The sequence below is a fragment of the Notamacropus eugenii genome, chromosome 2 (genome assembly GCF_028372415.1).
Source record: "Notamacropus eugenii isolate mMacEug1 chromosome 2, mMacEug1.pri_v2, whole genome shotgun sequence".
NCBI classification, from domain to species: Eukaryota; Metazoa; Chordata; class Mammalia; order Diprotodontia; family Macropodidae; genus Notamacropus; species Notamacropus eugenii.
Window position 1 is genome coordinate 200398649 of NC_092873.1, and position 22422 is coordinate 200421070.

At 34.6% G+C, this 22422-nt stretch overlaps 1 protein-coding gene across 5 annotated transcripts in view; it reads right to left on the bottom strand.

Annotated features, from left to right (window-relative positions):
- The window catches only part of CEP85L (centrosomal protein 85 like), a 205696-nt gene that overhangs the window by 16746 nt on the left and 166528 nt on the right, over nucleotides 1-22422 (bottom strand). For all 5 annotated transcript variants that reach the window (XM_072643149.1, XM_072643151.1, XM_072643147.1 and 2 more), the window contains 5 exons: nucleotides 22168-22286; nucleotides 15827-15944; nucleotides 10618-10800; nucleotides 5195-5347; nucleotides 3952-4106 (listed from right to left, as the gene is read on the bottom strand). In XM_072643149.1, the coding sequence (XP_072499250.1) occupies nucleotides 3952-4106; nucleotides 5195-5347; nucleotides 10618-10800; nucleotides 15827-15944; nucleotides 22168-22286 (728 nt within the window). The remainder of the gene's footprint in view (nucleotides 1-3951; nucleotides 4107-5194; nucleotides 5348-10617; nucleotides 10801-15826; nucleotides 15945-22167; nucleotides 22287-22422) is intronic.

Consider the following 22422-nt stretch of genomic DNA (forward strand, 5'->3'; position numbering starts at 1 on the left):
ACTTATAAGTATTTTTAGGATTTCAAGAGAAACAAAATCCATTATCAAGATTAAAGTTTTTTGGATGTAAAGGGCAGTCAGCTATAATAATGGAAAAAAAAATGTCTGGTGAAAAAAAAAAAAAAGCATGGTGAAAGAGCCCTTGATTTGGAATCAGAGTCTGGAGGTTCTAATCCTGACACTGCTACTAATTAGCTTTATCAAGATGACCAAGTCACTTCCCTTCTCTGAGTCTCACCTTCCTAACCTGTAAAATGAAGGGTTTGATTAATTGATCATTAATACCTTTTCCAATTATAAAATTCTATGATTTTTTTCTAAATGCAGAAAAATTATTTTTTGAACATTTTATGTGATGAGTAGTGTGACTATTTAAGCAACTGTTTTGATTAACAAAAATATTCATTAATGTTTCAATGGCTTTTTACATATATTTATTCCAATAAGCAATTTCATGGTATAGATTTTTAAATACCAAGAGATTTCAAGAGTATCACTTAAATGAATTAGCTGCTGAAATTGATCAAAGAACCTGAGAAGTATTTCAGAAAGTTAAATAAACCATATAATTGACATTTAATCACAGACTACTGTAGAATTTTAGAAATGGAAGAAGTCTTGGAGGTCATCTAATCCAACATGCTCATTTTACAGACGAGGAAACTAAGGTTCAGGGAGTTCATTTGGCCAAGTTCACATACTTTTAATGGCAAAGCCAAAATTAGAACCCAAACCTTATTCTATTTATGTAAGTTTAAGAAAGTTATTGGTAGACTGTTGACTGTAAACATTTTCCCATTTCAGAAAATGATGGTGGATTCCATTAACATTACCGAATAGTACTAAATAAAGTAGATCTACACAATAAGGCTACTTCATTTTACATTCAGTTCAGAGACTAACCCAACAAGATACAAATGCATTTAAACACATTCAAATATGTTCATTCAACAAATGAGTACAAAACTCATTTCAGTGGGAGTCTGAAAAGAAAAATAAGACAAGCTCTTTGGCTTCACTGACTTTCCATTTTTAACAAGCATGATAATGTGTATGCTCTATTACTTATGAAAATTAAACAAGAGATTAAGTACTATGTTCACAAGCAGAAGAGAGTACTTCTAGCTAGAAGGGCAGGGAAAGCTTCATGAGGAGGTAATGTTTCAACCTATTATAAGTTATACTAGAAAGCAACGTGATACATGTATGTAATCATGTTTGCAAGACCCATAACTCTCTAATCTTCAAAAAAAAAAAAAAAAGAGCAAGGTAGGGGAATTATGGATAGCTATACAGAACAACCATAACTGAATCTATGGGAAAAAGAAGAACAAATCTTAATCAGAGAAAATCCTTATGAAGTGGCTCTAAGCTTTAACTCAGTACCCTTCTCACAATGGATTCCTATTGCAAGGGTATATGCAGGCTTCTAGGCTTGTGCAAGGTGAGCATTCATCCCCTCACTCTCTGCCTATCCTATGGCAAATGGCACACACTGACTTTGCCCAGGGGAGACGGAGAGGGAGAGGGTCAGAGAGAGAAACTAATTCAGCCCAGATCTGAGGAGGAAAGGAGATGAGTCAAATGGGAATTGAGAAGGAGGCCAATTTTCCTTACTGAAGCTAAGGAGATTGAAAAATGGCTAGGCCCAGTCCTGTCTGCTCAGAAGAGACTCCGGTACTCCACTCAGTAATAACCCTAGAACTTCACCAAAGTAAAAGAACATAGTGCCGTTTACACTTCTCTTATGCTCTCTAATTTTAAATACCTATATATATATCAAATGCCCCTTATATCTGATAGAGGCAGTTTTGCAAACCAGCAAAGGAAAAGGGATCAGAAAGTGATAATGTTTGTTTTTTGTTTTAAAGGCTGATATCCCAAAATTTTCATGAGAAAACCCCTAAATGAGTCCAGAACACAAATCAGCACAAAGGCTCTTAAAATCAGAAGAATGAATGCTCAGAAAATACAAAACCTCCACAATTATTAACAAGACTACAGTGAAAGAATGCCTGATGAAAGTAGAATAATGCGCACTTCTAAACCAGTCTAATCCCTCTTCTACCACTCAAACTTTACTTGAATAAAGTTACCAGGTTTCCCCCTGAGTCATTTCTTCTCCAAGTTAACATTCTAATTTCCTTCATGTGATCCTATTATGATGGACTTCAAGTCCCTTTGCCATCTGGGTCACCCTACACCCTGAATATTCTACAATTTATCAATTCTCTTTCTAAAAAGTAGTGTCTAGAACTGAGCACTACATTCAAGTGTGGTTGTTCTAATCAGAACAGAGAACAGCAAGATCATCTTCCTTATTCTATAGTCTATTCTATTAAGGCTGCAATAACTTTCCTGGCTGCTTCATCAAACTCCTGGCTCTTATTGAGCTTACAATTCACCAAAAGTCCCAGGTCTTTTTTTATACAAACTACATACAATCTAGCCATATCTCCCACATCTGGTCCTGGAGTTCCCCTGCTCCCCTCCAAAAACTATACAAAAATCACACAAGTAAGTGTAGCCCGCCACCTTTATCTCTATTTAATCTAATATTACCAAATTCATCCCCTTTTTCTAGCTGGCTGCTATCTTTCTGGATTTCCATCCTGTCACCTAACATGTTAACCCCTTCCAGATTTTTGACAATAGAACAATTAAAATAAATCTCTGCATCACATCAAGAGAGCTTTCAATTGGCATTAATCTTTTAATTGCTACTTTCTGGGTTGAGTTCTTTAAGCAGTTTCTAATCTATGTTACTACAGGAGCATCTGGCCTGTATCTCTCCACCTTATCCATAAGGACATCTAAGAATCAACAATGATAGCCCTACCAAAATTCAGGCATGCAGCATTCCTCTGACTTATTAGCATAGTTAATCTGTCTAAAAGATATAGTGCCATAACCTGCCGTTTTGTAATCCATGCTAGCTCTTAGAGATCACCAGTTCCCTTTTTAAGCACTGATGAGCCAATCCTTTAAAAATATATTCAAGAATTTTGCCAGGAAACAAAATCAAACCTCTCAGTATATATAGGCTGAAGAATTTATGTCCTGACTTTTTGAAAATCTTGACATATACTTGTAAATCAGTCTTCAGACATCTCTCCTGATCATGTTTAAATACCACCAAAAGCTACTCAGCAATGATACAAAGGCTGTTGGAATATAGTTTTCTGGCCTAGTGACTTGATCTGAGTTAGATTAGCTGGGCACTATTTCATCATATCCTCATTTAACCTGGGCCCTTCTTACCCTTTGGTTATGCTAGCTTTGTTACAAGCAATATATAGAACTATTCGGGATTATCAAGAGAAGGAATAGACATACTCCTGAAAGAATTCAGCTGGTTCACAGAAGACTTGCCCCAACCCTTAAACAGTGATAGGAATGTTCCTGTAGCTTTAACCACATAAAGAAAGTAGAATGGAACTAAGATGAACTGCATAGCAATGCATGTGACTGGGTCAAGGATGAAAGGTTGAAGGCATACATGTTATGTAGCAGACACCAAGTAAATTAAGTGTGCCAAGACTTAATTAGACTGCCGAGGTGGATATAAAAGAAACAATTTGTAATAGATGGAATACTTATTTTCTCTTGTGAATGTCTATTAATTATCCCTCAAATCAGTGAAATAAGAAGCCTGTATCAGCATTGAGAAGTTAGCAATATCAAATTAATGTTTCTTTTCTCTATTAACCCCAAACTCTTGACAAGATAACAATGTTGCATTCTTAAACATTATGTAGATATCAGGCTATGCAATGTTGGCCAATGGCAGAACTCTCCACAAAGAAACCATACTCCCCTTTATTAATGTCACAACTTTACCGTAAGTACATATGTAGTTATTATTTGCATCTGAATTACTTAATCCAAATCTCCAATTTCCAAATTTAAGATAGTCTAATGCCACACTGAAAAAACTAACAGATTTCACACCTTTGCACTGTGGTAACCAACTCCTTTTCTTTCTTCCGTTGACAAGCTAGCTGCACCTCTTTCTCCTGACACTGAATTCTGATCTCTCCAAGATTTTTCTCCATATCTTTTACAGTCTCTTCTAAGTTCTTGTTTCTTTCTTCTAGGATCTGCAGCTAAGAGAAAGTGTTTATATCACAAAAGTTAGGTAACAATTTAATAAATGACTATCAGAACGTTTATTTTGGAGATTTCATATTCTCAGGAACAAAATGTGCACACTAGTTTCACTTTCATTTCTTAGAAATTTCACGCATGTTCACACAAAGTATGAGAGATGGAGTCAAGGCTGGGGAGAAAGAAGAAACACGAGGCAGGAGAACAGATCGTGGCAGAGAGATGGAAAAAATCTGAGAAATTTCATCTACTTGGATCTCTACCATCACTACTTTTCACAGAACCTACCATGGAATTTCCTTAGTTTTTTCATCGTCTTATCTTCTATTCCTTATACAGCTTTCTAAACCAAAGCACATATCCTCACTCCAAACACACTACATACATTCAACATTCACACTTTCTTGTGAAAAATGTCATTTCACTTTAGAATAAAAGATTAGGCAAGGATTAAGGGGAAGGCAAAGTGAAGAATAATGATATTCATGTGGAAAGAGACTATGGGAAAGGGCTTGACAACAGGGGGGACTGTCTTGAAGAACTTGAGTTAAAAAAAATAGATCATTTAAGCTCAGTAATTGTCACAATGTTTTGAAGGAACAATTATTTCAAGATAACAGATTGGTCACAGAGCCAATTTGGGGAAGATATAGAAGCAAATAGATACAGTTCGGGTGGAATAATGACAAAGGACCAGGAAACTGGTTGGAAATAAATGACTTTTTTGGGATAGGACTAGGAAAAAGTATAAAGAAGAGGTCATGAGAACAGTTTAAAAACATCAGGGGAAAAAAATATATCTAATTGATATTCTCTGGAATGGAACTGGGCTTCAACAAGAGCCCTATGAGCATTTGTGCCATACAGGTTCATTTGAAACAAAGCAAATTTTTGATAGGATTGAAGTACTATGCATTTAGATGTATGAAGCCCATGATATATTTTAATCCAATGGAATTAAACAAATGAGATTAACTCACACCCAGATAAAAATATTTCACTTCAGTATTTAAATTCATTAAACCTCAAGAAGCATGTTTCAATATTTTATTATTCATCCCAATAAAAAGCAAGAGCCCCTCTTTACCTGTTGGCTCTGGTTCTGTACATCATCCAGAGTTGGCAGGTCAGCCAAGTACTTTTCCAAGGTCTCAATTCGTCTTTGTTTCTCTTTGTTTTGTTCAGATTCCTTCTGACATTTCTTTTTCAGGCTACTAATATACCTATCTCTTGTTTTAAGCTAAAACGAGAATATATGTTTAATTGATGTTTATATGAAACTGCATTAGAATAAACCTGTGTTTCAATATTCAGAATCACTGGATACAACAGGTGCACTTATTTCACAATAAAAACATTATTACAACAATTAATGCGTGTATATGCATGTGTGTACACACACACACACACACACACACACACACACACACACACACACTTTTACTTACTTTAAGCCAATAAATGCACATGAACCTGAATCGATAAGGTAACAAGTATTTGCACAAATGTGTATGTTTTGTATATATGTATATTAGTTATTTAACACTATTTGAAAATAATCATTTTTCAAAAGACAAAAATCAGCAATAGTTACCACAATAATTAAGATCAATAACAAAGATGAGACAGGAAGAAGATACTTAAATGATCATCTGAAAGGAGGTGATCACTCCTACCACTTAAAGCTCCTAAATTATTTTTCTGGTTTTTAAAAGCTTATCTATATTCCCTCCAAAGAACAATCTCTTCCTATACTCAAAACTTTGGTATTTTGATTTCATTTGTTTTTGCTTAAAAAGGCAAATAATTCCATTTTTAGACCTCTCTGCTACCTAATTTTTCTCATATGAAGCTGAAATTTGCCTCCTTATATGGCAGGTAGGTGGTACAGGAGAGAGAGCACTGAATCTGAAGTCAAGACATAAGTTCAAATCCAGACTCAGAAACTTACCAGTTGTGTCTCTGGGCAAGTCACTTAACCTCAGTCAGACTGAGCTGCCTCATCTGTAAAATGCTATTATCATAGTACCTACCTCCCTCACAAAGCTGTTATGAAGATAAAATCAGATAATATTTTAAAGTTTTACAAACCTTAAAGTATCATGTAAACGCTAGCTATTGTTGTTGCCATTATTAATGTATCTATGATTTCCATCCTCAGTTCCTAAATTCTGTCCAGTGGGTTTAAGTAGAATAAATCTAATCTCTTTCACAAAATTCCTTTCTGAAAGCTAACACAGAATCAGGGATCTCAGAGTTGTAAAGGACATAAGACAAACCCTACACAAACACGAATCCTCTCTACATGACAGCCAAAAAACAGTAATTCAGTCTCTGATTGAAGATATCCAATGAGTAAGACCCTATGATCTCCTCAGGCACGCCAATCAACTTTTAGATAGCTCTAATTATTAGAAATTTTTCTTTGTAGTAAATCAAAATTTACTTCTCTCATTTCTATACGATGTTTTTATCTCAGTTTTCTTGGGCTAGACAGAATAAATCTAATCACTCTTCCACATCACATCTCTTCAAATATTCTTGCAGGAGGAAAGATCTGGCTAGTAACCTGGCCTAGTCCTGGGCAAATTTTATTTTGATTCCTATTCTTGTTACTTCAAATTAGGTACACTATCACCCATTTATATCAATCAATTTTCAAATGGTACTGCACTATAAAGGACCTTCTAAACTCTAGTAGCTCCACAATCTGTCAGAAAAGGATTCTATGCTGGGTAACGCAAAGATAAAATAAAAAGGAGTTCTGATCCACAAGGAACTTACATTCTATTGGGTGATCCAAAGTGGGAAAGAAAATTAAAAATGGCAAGAGAGCATGAAGTTTCCTAAAAGAGGTAGCAGGTAAACTAAGCCTTGAAAGAAGTTAAGGATTCTAAGAACTGGCCCTAAACCATGAGTGTGATGCACACATGTTAGGGATTGGAATGTTCAGTTTAGAGAATAGTAAGTAATCTACGAAATCAGTCTATGGAGGATTTTTAAAAACATATCAAAGTGAAGACTTTATATTCTGCCAATGATGATTAGTAAGCAGGAACATTACTTGATCAGATTTGTGGCAGATTATTTTTGTCAGCTGTGTGGAAGATGTATTAAACTGGTATGAGTGGAAAAAAAAGATCACTTATGAGGCTATTGCAGTACTCTAGATGAGAGGTTGATGAAGGTGGTGTATAGTTGTCACAAGAGGAAAGAAAGGGAAATTTGCAAGAGATACTGCAGTGATGGAATAGACAAGCGATGGCTACTGATTGGCTCTTGGTACTGAGAGAAAGAGAAGAGTCAAGGAAGTCTTGGAAATCATGAACCTGGGTAAATGGAATGAATTTGCTGCCCTAAAAACAAATAGGGAAATTTGGAAGAGGAGCAGGTTAGGAGAGAAAATAATGAATTTCATATTGGATATGTTAAATTTGAGGCACCTACAGTACATCAAGGCAAATAAGCAACAGACAGCTGATGGTGCAGAACTAGAGGTCAAAGTAAAGACTAAAAGATTAAGGGCTGGCTATATGGATTTTGGAATAACCTGCATAGAGACAATTCCCTGGGAACTGATGATATCACCAAGATGGAAATTTGTAGATGGAAAAGAAAAAAAGTATCATATTGTCCACTTATAATACCCAGTCAGACCTTTTTTCACATGAACTATGGTCTAGGAATACCTCCCCACCCTTACACTTGTGAAACCTAATTTATTTGGGGGTCTAAGTGTAAGAGTTCACATTCATCTAAACTAAATTTGGCTTATCATTCCAGTCTGTCACAGTTTCCGGATTCTATCAACTAACATGTTAAACTAACCTTTTTTATCTGAAAATCTGACAATTATAAGTATTTATCTAAGTCACTGAAAAAAATGTTAAATTAAATGATGAGATAACATAGAATAGAGCGAAGAGGAAGCCAATGACATTCCATGAGAGCTTCTTCTCGATTCTCTTCGTAGAACTTGAAAAAAATCTTTGCTGAAGTATAGTTACATGCTTTGTCTATCTATCAGTCTAACTAATTACTTAGTCTACTAACCTACCAGTCTATCAGATCTATGCAGTCAAAAATAGAAGAGAACTTAGTTTGGCACGACCTGTTCATGATGAAGGCATGCTACATCTTTGCTGTCACCATATTTCCCTTCTAGATGATATCATAAAATTTTTAAAAGAACTGAAATCAGCCTCTCGGGCAAGTGGTGTTATGACCTACGGTGTCCATCATTGAAGTACAAATCTAGACGTTGTACAGATCTGCAATACCTTTCCTGCTTTCCATTATCTTTCAAAATTACTGACAGTGGCTCACCAATAACATCATCCAGTTCTTTCAGAACCCATGAATGAAGTTTATCCAGGCCTAGATATTATAATTCAAATTTCAAGTTCGCTCCATTTAAATGAAGCTATTTTGACAAAGTAAGGCTCAGGTAAGGAAACTGGTTTTTCTTCCATACTTTTTAGGAAAAATTTCTGTTTGATATGCCCAGGAGATAAAGAATACAATGAGCTTCTCTACTGTCACTGATGTCAATCCTCATTGAAAAACATTATTGGAGACTCACCCTACAAGACAAAACACAATTTACCCTAAATGTTGATTAGTAAAATTGTACTTAACTGATCGGTGATAAAAAACCTTGAATTAAAAGCAGCATGTAGATGATGGAACAATTAACTACACTGAGTATTGCGTCAACTCTCCAGTAACAATGTGTACTACTACGAAAATACATGATATTATGTTCTAAATATATTATTTAGGTTTACTTGTGTAGGTGTGTATTACTTCAGAGAATACAAAAAAGAGGAAAAATAGGTTCAAATCATAAAAGATTAAGGTAAATAGGAAATTTGCCTAAAACTATAACCCTGATACTCTGACTTCTTTAATAAGACAATATGATGAAATTAAAGTCTTACAAAAGAAAACTTTATAAAAAGAATCTTAATTTAACTACATTAATTCTCAGTCAATATAAATTACCCTCTCTTATTAAGTATGAGCACAACTATTCAATTATTTTAGAAGTTATCTTACTCAGAACTTTCAAGATGAATTCCTATTTCCTGAGATGGGAAGTAACAGAAAATGGAGTCCTACATTGTACAATCAATAGTATTTACTTTGGTTAAAAAAATAAGAAGAAGCAGATGAAGAATGATTAAAGAAAAATAAAATAAAGCTGAAGACTGATAAATTCTTATAATGTTTTCATTAAATCATAATTAATAGATTGACTAATCTAAGGGGGAAAATACTTGTCTACCCTTACCATCAATGATTATTTACAGACTATTCATAGCAACTATGACATTGTACTAGAAAAATACACTGTGGAATAGGCATAAGACAGAGGACCTTGAGGAATTTTTACTTGCCAGCTGTCACAGAAAACAGATGATCAGGTAAGAGAACTTTGTAATACGCATTTGTAGACAATAAATTCCATTTTAATGATACAAATGCCAGTAAGTATGATGAAGGTAAAGTCATATATTGGGGAGCCCAAACCTAGCTGAATGCAGAGAGTACACCAATTTCTAAGCTCACTATAACTTAGGAAGTTGAAAAGAAAAAGCAATAGTTCAACATCAAGAAACTTGGCTCTAAGCCCAACTCTGCTAGTAATTATCTATTTAACACTAGGCAAGTCATTTAAAGTTTCCGTAGGTTAACTTATTCAGATATAAAATAGGGATATCATCTCACAAGGCTAGGATAAAGATGAAATAACATCAGAAATGGCAAGTGCTATGAAAAAAAGTTTAAATGCTATACCAATAGGATAACAGGAAAACAGATTTAGCACTGGAAGGTATTTTAGTGATCACTTAGTACTACTCCCTCATTTTGCAGACGAACAACTTTGAGGAGCAGAGATAAAGGTCACACAAGTATTAAGTGGCAAAGACAGGATCTGAATTTAGGGCGTTTAAATCAAAATATAATGCTCTTTTCAGTATACTGTATTGTCTTCTTGTCTCAGAAAAGCAGAGTTTCTGCTTGGTCAAATATTTCAAATTGAATCCAAGCAAATCATACATGGAAAACTTAGCCTGATTTAATTCTTCCTGGAAGCAAGACACAAACTGAAAATGATGACAGTAGGGTGAAAGATTATTACTCCTATACAAGAGAAAATAATTTACTGGTGTCAAACTTTGACCCTGGCATATAACTTTACAAATTATACATACTGGTTACAAAGAAATAATTTAACATTTCTATATATCCAGGGTGCCCCAAAAGTCTTAGAGGAATTTTAAATTTTAATAGTTTAAATATTGCACATTCAGCACATTTTATAAAATAATTATATGCTCATCTGTTATATAAACACATACATATCCAGGATTCCTGCTCCCAAAGAAAGATTTCAAGATTTTTCCCAGATCTGCAGACTGTCTTGGAAACCAATAAAGCCAATCAATTGAGTTTAAGTGGCCACTATACTAAGAGATCAGAAAATAAAACGTAAAAAATGTTTACCTTCTCTTCCAGTTTCTTCTTCTCTTCATTAGATTTGCTTGCACTTTGCTTGAGAAACTCATTGAGCTGTAGAAGCTCTTTTTCAGCAGAACTAAGCTTTCGTTCAAGTTCCTCATGTTCAGGGTGAGATATTGATCGGTCGGTAAATGAAGACTGAAGTGAAGTATTATCATATTGTGGTTGCTATGTGACAAGGACAAAACGGGGTTAAAAATATTTATAATCATCTTAATAACCTAGAATAAATCTAGAAAGAAAAACAGAAATCAGTTTTATCGTATGCTTTTGTACATTCATATACAACTCAGTTATAGGAGAAACAGACACAACATCATGTCTATCTCTTTAGAAGCAATGGCATCAAACAGTACAAACTATTCTATAAAAACAAATGCTGGATACAAATGTTCAAAATTTTGAAAAGAATATTCCAATATCTCATAACAATGCCTCATGAGAACATGAATCCAATCGACAGAAGCTAGATTTTGGAGTCCAACACATGGGATCAGATGACTTGGGTTCAAAGTCTGGCTCTTATTCACTAACAATGTGATGTTGTGCAAGTCAATTAGCCTTAGCAACAGAGTTCCCTTTCAGTTCTAAAATACTATGACTCTAAATTTTAATGATATTACTATTTCTTAAAGTACACAGGATTCATAAAATATATCTGAAAAGAAACATTAATTCAAATCATGTGTCATCCCACAACCTTGAAACAGAGAAGATAATACAAGGCTGAAACGGTCTGTGTTGGAGGGGCTGTGCAAAGACAGGAAAATTAAGAATCTGCTGGGAGAAGATGTGCCAGATTATCAGGAAAACAACTGTAACTGTTGATTAACAGACATTAATTGCCTATGTGTCAGGTGCTAGAGACAAAAACATAAATCGTCTCTAGTCCCAGGGGATTACAGAAACATGAACTATCTACTAGGTGGTACAGTGCATGGAGTGGTAGACTTACAAGTCAGGAAGACCTGAGTTCAAAGCCTGCCTCACATACTACCAAGTCTTTGACAACAGTTTCCTCATCTATAAAATGATGATAAGAGCACCTACCTTAATATTAATATGGTTAAACACGTTAAGAGAAGAAAACAATGTGTTAAGAGAAGAAAAATATCAAAGATTCAAAGAAACATTGAGATGACTAGATGAAATGATGCTGAATTAAGTTAAGCAGAATTAGAAGAACATCATGTAAAGGCTGTCAAGCTCTGATTAATTTTAATGGCCAATAGCGGTTCTGCACAACTAAGTTTTGAAGCATGTTCCTATTCTGAGAAATAGTGAAGAAATGAGAGAATAAAATTATGTCAGACTCAATCATTTTGTCAGTTGTTTTTACATAAATATTACTCATTAATCTGATGGTTAAATGAGAAGTTTAAGGGGCATGGGTACTTTCCTGTGTAAAAACAAAAAGTAATAATAACACTTAAAAATATAACTAAAGCAATCAGTCTTCAAAAGAGTGAATGTTACTATTCCATATGAAGTTACCCCTGCTAAAAATTAACAAACTAAAATGCAAGACTCAAATTAGATAGGGGAAAAAGGTCCCCAGCTTCATTAATAGCTATTAATAAAGAACAACAAAGGCCATATATACTGTTTGAAAGAAAAGAAAAACAAAACAATCTCCTTTCCCACTGAAAAAAGACAGAAATAGAAATTGGGTTATCAGCGGTTCTTAAGGATAAGAACTGATTTTTTACCTCAGAAGTAAATAAAACCTACATCTACACCTAGCAAACATTTTTTAAAAGTAAAAATTAAACTAAATTAATTAATTCATTAAAAAAATTAAAAATAAAATTAAAAGAAGTCTTTTCATCTCTTCATGGGAATCAAATTTGGTCATTATTTCACAACCTGTGGCCAAAATATTCACCTCAATATGGCCAACCAGTCTCAAGTAGGCAGCACACAGACGAGACAAATACACTTTCTCATCAGGTGGGTAACTCAAGGCCTTTCTACCTTGGTAGGATATACCAGAGCTTGAGTCTACAAAAATTCAAATGTCAGTTACTTCTACAACATAATGAGGCATGAAGATAGGATCTAAGTGGAAAGAACTAATACATTCTCCTATAACAAAGTGTGCCCTTAAGATTTCTAAAGGAAGGCCTATAATTTAAACAGTTATCAACAACAATATACCTACCACGTGGTAAATACTGGTAAAAAGAATTTAGCAAATCAAAACCCTCTTTTCTTCTTTAGACCTATCCAACACTAAAAGAACATAAGAATTTTTAAAGTTTTAGGATGAAAGCCTCAATTCTCTATTGACTCAAAAGATAACATTTCTTTTGTCTTTCAGATACATAAATATCTTACTTTCCTCAATCCACCTTAAATTAGCACTAAGTGGCACAGTGACACCGTTGGACTTGAAGTCAGATCAGTGTTCCAATCCGGCCTCAGCCACCTTACAGTAAGTTACAAGTCATTTAACTCTGCTTGCCTTAATTTTCCTCATCTGTACAAAGGGAATAATAATAGCCCCTACTTTCCAGAGCTACTGTGAGAATCTAATAAGATAATATTTCTAGAGAACTTCGCAAACCCGAAAGCACTAGAAGTGCTAATTATTATTATTATTAAATTAGTTGATGTTTAAAAATATATACGTATATTTAAAATACAATCTTAAAAGAGCTCCCAAGGCAATTTATCTTTTACAAATCCTATTTAATGAAAACTACCATAGATCAAATACATACTATTTCTTTCACCAATCAACATGGTCATTTTCGCTATCTGAAAGAATTAAAATAATCAACAGTGACAGAGAATTTTAGCCATCACATTTATACTCTTCTAATCATGCTTTTACTTAGTTTTTAATGAAAATGAAATTATGCTAGGTTGTAAATGTTTACTACTCTTAGTCCCTAGAATTATTCACATGATGCTCCCCTGACCTTGGTACACTGCTCTTATTTTTCCAAAGGGGATTTACTTATAACTTCTAATTTCCCAGAAAATATCCAAAATTCACCTATCACATCTTTTTTTGCAATATCCTTTAAGGGCCTCCTCTGCCCCTTTCGCCCCCACCCTCCCCAAACTTATCTTTGCTTCCTATCTTAGAGAGCCCTCTGCTGGATGGATGCTATCATAATGCCTTTAATATTTTCTTTATACTCTTCAAATTGCACATTTACCATCTTGATTATGTAATTGTGATGCTAGACTCATGATGGAAAATTCTATCCACATCCAGAGAAAGAATTAGAGAGTTTCAATGCAAATCAAAGCATACAATTTGTTCTCTCTCTTTTTTGTTTTGTTTCTTCTTTCTCATAGTTCATTCCATTGGTTCTAATTCTTCTTTGCAACATGACTAATGTGAAAATGTTAAATATGAATGTATATGTAAGAACCTATATTGGATTGCATGCCATCTCGCAGAGAGGGAAGTGGGGGAGGGGAAGAAAATTTGGAACTCAAAAGCTTGTGGAACTGAATGTTGTAGACTAAAAATTAATTAAATCTTTTTTTAAAAGCAACTAGTCTTTCCTGGTGCTCCTCCTTCTCTCTTTGTAATTGCTTCTTCAGTCTCCTTTGCTGAGTCTTCATGTCACTCCCACTAACAGTGGGTAACTCAAAGGCTCTCTCCTGGCCCTCCTCTTTTATCACTATACTATCTCACCAATTCTTAGTAGCTCCCATGGGTTCAAGTATCATTTATAATGATGTATTTGTATATATGTCCTAGTCCTTCTTCTAGGCTCCCATCCCACCAGCCTAACTGATATATCAAAGTAAATGTTTCACATGGACAAAGTTATTATTATGTCCATGATAGAACTCATTATCTTTCCCCAATCCCCTTGCTATCTTCCCAACTTTCTTAATGGTCGAATTAAGGCTCATATTCCAATGTTACCATCTAGTACTCACTAGCCTCACGTCCAATATCCAATTCCTTGCACCAAATCTCATTATTTTTACTTGTACAGTATCTCTCACATTTCCACTTCTTTCTACAGTCCCAACCCTAGTGATGGCCCTTACCACCTCATATTTATAGGAAAGAATGTGATGGCTGATTTTTCTACCTCAAGTCTCTTACCAGGTTCACCCACCCAATCTCACTTAGCTGTGAAAGTGATACTCTTAGAGTCCAGGTCTGACCATGTCACCTCAGCCCATCATCAAATTCAATAAAGTTCACTGTCTCCCTTTTACCTCCACGATCAAATATACAAATATATAATTATCTGTTTGGCATTTAAGGCCCTCCACAACTTGACCCTTTCCTACCATTCCAATCTTCTTACCCTTAACTCCTTTCCGTGTACTTTAAAATTCAGTGACCCTGGCCCTTTTTTGTTGTTCTCTGAACACTACACTAGAATTCCTAACTCCATGCATTTGCTTCATTATATCCCCCCCTTCCTGGAAAGGCACTATTGACTCCTAGCTTCCTTCAGGATGAGTATAAAATCCTACCTTTCACTGAAGGCTTTTCCCAGTTTGTCTCCCTTTCTCCCCTTTTTCTTCTAAGATCATCATTTATTTATTTTATGTAATATGTGCATAGAGGGCTATATTTTCCCTCCCATTTTAATGTGATCTCCTTGAGAGTAGGAGATATATTTTACTTTCTTTGTATCCCCAGCCTTAGGACAGTACCTGCAATATAGTGTTTAATAAAATGCTTGTGGACTGACTTGATATAAATGGAACTCTGAAATTTATGATAGGGAATTTCTTGGTAAAGCTGTCTTATAATAAACTGGTATTTCAATAACTAAAGTATAAAACTGATGGAGAAAAAGTTCACAACTGATGTTCACATAAGGCACTTTAAAGTTCACAAATAACTTCACAACTTCATATTGTCTCATTTGAAATGCATCAACTTGCTCTTATATGTGAGGGAACAAGCACCTTGTCCATGGCTTTGCAATTATTAAGAGTAGGTAGCAGAATCTGCACCCAGGTTTCCCTTGACTCCAAGTCCAGTGATACATATACATATACATATACACTAATTTCAAAATGCCACCACACCTTATACGTGAAACAAATGTGGCTAAAGCAAAGAACAACAGGTGAAAGTTCCTAAAGATCTGTTCATTCAATCTCTAGGAAAATTACACAATTACTTAGTTCAATGATAGATTCTTTTAGGAATAAGGTACAGTATAGAAAACATTCACAAAAAATTCCTTCTCTCTCTTACCTCCACAACTGCAACATAAGAATCCTCACAATCTACATAGTGAACCAACATGGCATGTTGTGCTCGTAATTCATTATCCCTTATCCTCTGATGTAGATGGGAAATTTGTTGTTTCTGCCTACAAGAGAAATTCAAGTTTGGTTACCATGAAGAAAACCCAAAAAAGTAGTAAGCACTTCTCAGAGGAAGTTCTCATTTTACCCTAGTTGCAAGGACATAAAATCAACTTTAAAAACTCTTTTGTTGAACTTAATAAACATAAAAATTTTTAAATTATATGTTGAATTTAATATGAAAGTACAAACACTCCCTTGGCTTGCCTGGGTCCCCTTCTCAACTTCCCTCTGTTTGTCATTTTTAATATTCCATCGACATTTTTTTCTTTTGACGTCACTCGCTACCTAGTTAGCCCTCCATAAATCTGCTCCCCAATGAATCAAAGAATAAAAAGTAAATATAAACAAAGGCCATCCCTTGCACTAAATAAGCACAGTCAAAAAAAAGTCAGACGTTAGTCATGTCTGAAAATATCTATGTCTCATTCTCTATGTACAGTTTACCACTTTTCTGCCAAGATCTAAGAATTAATTATGCTTTATTATCAGTGTTCTGGAATCAATGATCAAAATATGTTTAAATCTTTAAGAGTTGTTTCTTTTTCTATTATTCTAAACACTGTTCTCCTGGCGCTACTTCACTTCATACAAATCTTCCAAAGTTTCTTGGTTCATTTTATATCAATGTAATTCATGTTTTCTTGTACTAATAAAGTATAAAGAAAAAAAGGAAAAATGAATCTAGATTGTGATTCATTCCTTTCATCATTTCTCAAAGCACAATTATACTCCTAACATTCTCTAGGAATGTATTCCTAATTTAGTATATTATTCAGCATCCTGATTTATACCTTTCAACAAAATGCATATCCAACAAACAATGGAGAAGAAAAATACATTTTTAAAAATAAATCATGAATAAATAAATTCCAATTATTTATTTTATTATTACATCTCATTTTGCTACACTGGAAAATGCTAAATTTAAGGGTATAATAAGATTTAAACCTCTTTGTCAAGTCAATAAACCATTTATTTGCCTAATATGTTACAAGCCTAATATGCCTAATTTGTTACAAGCACCGTGCTAAGTTCTGGGGATGTTAGAAGGGCCAAAATAGTTTCTGTCTTCAAAGAGTTCACTATCTAACTGGAGAGACAAAATACAAACAATTATGCACAAACAAAACACCGATAAAATAAGTTGGAGATGCCAGAAGGAGGGCACTAGCAGCAAGGAGGACCTTCTTGCCAAGAAGGTAGGATTTAATATGATACTTTAAGGTAATGAGGAAGCAAAGATGAGGAGAAAATTTCAGACCACAGAGACAGCCAGTGAAAATGCTTGGAGTGAGGAGATCAAGAGTTACTATGCATGGAACAAAAAGGAGACTGAAGTCAATGCACCAAAAAGTACTTTAAAAAGATCTGAGTATGGTGTAAGAAGACTGGAAATATAGAAAGGGACCAAAATATGAAGGACTTTAAAAGCCCAACAGAGGACTTTATATTTGATCCTGGAGATTATTAATAGGAAGCCACTAAAGTTTGTTAAGCAAAAAAATGACATAGATGGAAAAGCAGATCTAAGAACCATCAAATCCACATTGATGAGATCATCAAAGAAAAGAGTATGGAGCAACATTTCTCAAACTTAGTGCTCTCAGAGACCCTTTGCACTCTTAAAAATTAAGTATCCCAAAGAGGTTTTGTTTCTTTTGGTTGTGTGTGTGTGTGTGTGTGTGTGTGTGTAAGTAAAATATATATAAAAATATATAAAACATCAGAAATTAAAACTGGTAAATTTTTAATATTTATCACCTCATTTAAAATAGTAACGGTGGAGGAAAGTCTTGGCAACAGATTAAAACTTGAAACTTTGATAAACAAAACTAAACAGAACTAGTTGTGACAAAAGGAAAGGTATTAGAGACAAGAGTGAAAATAATTTCAATATTCTGAAATGAATCCAGGAAAGTAAGTAAAAGGTGGGAAGATCAGGAAAGAAGTTTACAGACTACTAATTGAGAAGAGGAGAGCAAAAACAAGAGACAGAGATTTAGTAGAAGACAAACAGGAAAGAATTTTACAAGACATTGTGAAGCATGATTTGACAGCATAACACAGAAGGACATCTTCTTTCTCCATAAAAACTTTTAAATAAGGTGATCCTATCAACTGCCTCATAGTAGTTGACATAATAGTACAATGACCCCCCCCCCCCATCATTTCAACTATTTGAGATCAAATAAACGCATGAAAAAGAAAAAAGATGCATCTAGAAAATTCACTGCTATCTTCAATTTATGGATGAATTTCATTTGTTTAATAAGGATACAATCTAGATTCATTTTTTCTTCTTTTTTCCCCCCTGTTGCTCTATTAATACAACAGAACTGAATGAATGACATAATAGATATAAAATTGTTATTCAGACAATAATTCATGCTGTAGGATGCAAAATGAAGTCAAAATAAGAGACAGGAGCTCCAGAGGAGGAGCTAATAAAGTTTGCAAAGCCTGTGGAGACTTTCATTATCAGGGGGAAAAAAAATTACTAACAATTTTTTAAAAAACTATTGTTATCTTGTTCTAACATTACCCATATTTCCCATTATATTAGTCAGCATTTATATAGAGTGGGGGGGTGGGGGGGGGGGAGCGGGAGGGGTGAGAGGAGAAGACCAGCAGTCTTAAGGCCATATGTGGCCTTCTAGGTCCTTCAGTGTGGCCTTTTGGCTAAATACAAATTTTACAGAAAAAAAATTCTTTTCTTCTTATTAATACATTTTGGTTCATCTTTTATAGTATATTTTATTTTTAAAATGAATGTATTCAAAATATCCAAGAATAAAATAAGTTTCAACAAAACAACCCTCTCAGACTGACCTGCACAATTAGAACATTAGTAAGCCATAAGGGGGTAAACTGACGGCTGCTCTGCTCATTATTTAGCTCTGAGGCTGGCTGGCAAGATTTTACAGGTTTTGAATAGCCTGTTATCAATTTTTGACAGCAGTGCACTGTGTTTCCATTTGGAGTGAAATTTGTGAATAGTCACACAGCTCAACAGCATTTTTTAATTCTGTCTGCTTAACAGCCCACCATGTCAAAGAAGACCAAGAGAACGCTGAAGGAAAAGAATAGTTATTAATGAGAATTATCTTGTTTCTGCTAAAGATAAGATAATTTGCTTGCTTTGTGATACTGAACTATCAACATTAAAGAAATTCAATGCTCATCAGCATTGTAACGCTCATAAGGACCACAAATATTTTAAATTAGAAGGAGAGGCATGAAAGGTTGTATTGTAGAAAATGAAGATGAAAAGCAAAGACAATTCTTTGAAACCGCAATAAGACCTGGAAATAATGCCACAGAAGAAACTTATAAAGAGAAAGCCATTCAGGAAAAAAGGGAAGCCGTTCAATGACGCAGAAATTGTGAAAGAATGCACTATCACAGTTGTAGTATGCTTAGACCCTGGTAACATTTCAAAGTACAAACAACTGCCTCTTTCAAGAAGAACCATAATTGATCGGCAGCAATGAATTAGCTTCAACTTCAATTGATACTACTGATACAGTGTATGTTTTATACTTCATTCAAGTCATAACAGAAGATTTTCTTTGCTACTAAGAGTTACTTGATTTGGGCACTCTAGCAAACAGAACACAGGGAAGAGATATCTTTAACAGCTTTCAAGATTAATGTCCTTAAGTTGGACTGAATTTGGTAAATTTAGTGAGTGTATGACAGGAAAACATGAACAGTTTATTGCACAGATTAAAAAAAAAAGTATTAATTGACAGATCCAAATCCTCTCATTTCTTTTCATTGTATTTTGAATCAGTAAAATCTCTGTGCAAAAGCTACTTTTTTTGGTTACACTTTACAACAAGTTCTAAGTATTGTTAACTATATTCTTGCAAATGCAACACAGCATCATCAGTTTCCTAACATGCTAAAGGTGAACAATGAAGTATTCAATGTGGATTTGCCTTACCATTCTAAAGTACATTCGTTATTGGAGGAAGAGGCGTTAGGCAAAATTTTATCTCTGCAAGAACAGATAGTTAAGTTTTATTAAGAACGGAATCAGTAATGTGAATTACTGAAAGATTTCCATAAATTAAATGTCAAAGGTAAAAGGCAGGCATGATAGCAACGAATGCATCATCAGAATGCAGAGATCTTCCTCTAAACCCACAAACTGTGACTCATCCATCTATGACTCTGAACACAGGCCTTTCTAATTTCCAGGGTTACATGAAAATAAAGATTTTTTAAAAATGACTTTATGAAACAATTATGTATACACAGTTTTGTGGTTTGTTTTTTACTTTTGCTATTTCATTCATCTATCCCACTCAGTAATAATTCCTAATTGTAGGCTTACAAGATACTCTTCTGCCAATAATCCTGTGAGGAAGAATGGAAACTCAGAAACATACAGTGACTTGTCTACAGTATTGGTATTTTGTGCTAGCAATTTTGAACTCAGAAATTATAGTTAATAACTAAATATTAACCATATTTGCATTTTTTAATCTACATAATTGTTCTGATTTTCTGTGCATACCTTGCCTGACACACATCAAAAATCATATAAGATTACTTGAAAAACAAGTAACTGTGTTTCATAAATCTCTAATTATGAATTTCTTAACAGTGTAAAAGTATGCTTAATATAGGTTTCTGTCACTGTCATGGAGGATGCCCAATACAGAATCTAAATGGAAGATTCATTTCCCATATATCAGAAGGTCCTGCACATTAGCAGATAACGTTTTGCTGTGTCAAATCCTGAGACTTTATAGAACCTTCAAACTGAAATCCATAATTAATCAAAGAGTGTGGACTAGATAGCCATGAAGGAGAAAGTCAATGGAAAAATAATGTGTTTTGTCCAGATTATAATATGTAGTTAAATGGACAGGCTTAGATGTCTTTCAGGAGGAGAGAAAGGAGAAAGACCAGAATGGGGGAAAATTATACTGAACAAATACAGGAACGAACAGTAAGTTAAAACAGAAACACAAGAGTCAGTCAGGAAGCAAGCATTTACTACACTGAATGTAGGGCTAGGGGGCACAGTGGATAGAACACTGGTTTGGGAACAAGGAACGCTGGTCTTCCAGAGTTCAAATCTGGCTTTAGACACTTACAAGCTGTGCGATCCTGGGGAAGCCACTTAAGCTTGTTTTTCTCAGTTCATCGTTTATAAACTTAGCTGGAGAAGGAAATGGCAAAGCACCCCACTATCTTTGCCAAGAAAACCCCAATTGGGGTCACGGAGGGTCAGAAAGGACAGAAATGTTGGAGCAACAATAAAAACGTTACAGATATTATGCTAGCAAGGGAATAGAAAGCTAGACTGTAGGCGTGGGTATTTTTATTGTTTTCCGTTTATTTTGTTTGGGGGAGGGAGGAACTGTGTAGAATCTATCATGATCCTAAGCTTCTCTCTGAAATAAGACCAGTCTTTTGGCCATCCAGTGATATATGGCTTGGCTCTGGGTTGCAGATACCACTTTATCTAAAGAATTAACATTACTGGCCATCTCAAGGCCAACACTGAGATGTATAAGCATGATGCAGCATATTACCAATGAAGAGCTGTACCAAAGAAACAGCACAAAGGATGTTACCAGAGATGGATGACCAGAAAAGGACACAGGCTTGTCATGATGCAAGAGAAAGGATCATTTGTGAGCAACCAGAATGCTTTGTTGACAGCTATAAAACAATCTAAAACAAAGCACTCAGCATACATAGTAGATCATCTGTGGTAGTTATTGTCTTTGTTTTTGGAGGGAACATGGGCAAAAGTTATAAAGGGTGAAAAGCTGTAAATGAATGTAATCTATACCACTACAGGTAGTGGACAGTGTACATGCTGATGAGATCGCACACTCAATTAAATAAGTTGGTAAATGGGAAATTAACAATGAGTATGTTACTACTTAGGACTGAGAAAAAACTCAATTCAGTATACATTTTATATACCATGTATATAAAAACCATGTATAAAACAAGGTAAAAAAAGTACATAGATAAAAATTGGCATAATCTTTTCCATCAAGCAGCTTTACAACACAATATATGAATGAGACAGGCATACATCTAATTTACAATAGAAGTCAGAAAATGCAATTATCTTATCAAGAATCTACTGAAGGAACACTTAGGGATTTCTTAAACCATTCTGGAAAATAAAGAGTAATAGCTATGGAAGGAAAATTTCAGATTTAGCATAACCCAAAAACTCAAATATATACTGACCTGTCAATTACAATTTCCTTCTGCCTTAGCAATCCTTCTTTAATTTTCAATAAAGATTCCCATCTATTGAAATCATGGTGGCCAGAAGATGAATAATTTTGACGAGATCCAGTCAAAACCTGAATAAAAAGTGTACATAATTAGAACAAATCCACAGAAATACTAAAGAAATAAATATCTGAGGGTTCAAATACATACTTTAAATTTCCTGCCAAGATGGCTGCTGGACTGTTCAGTTTTCCCACATACCACTGT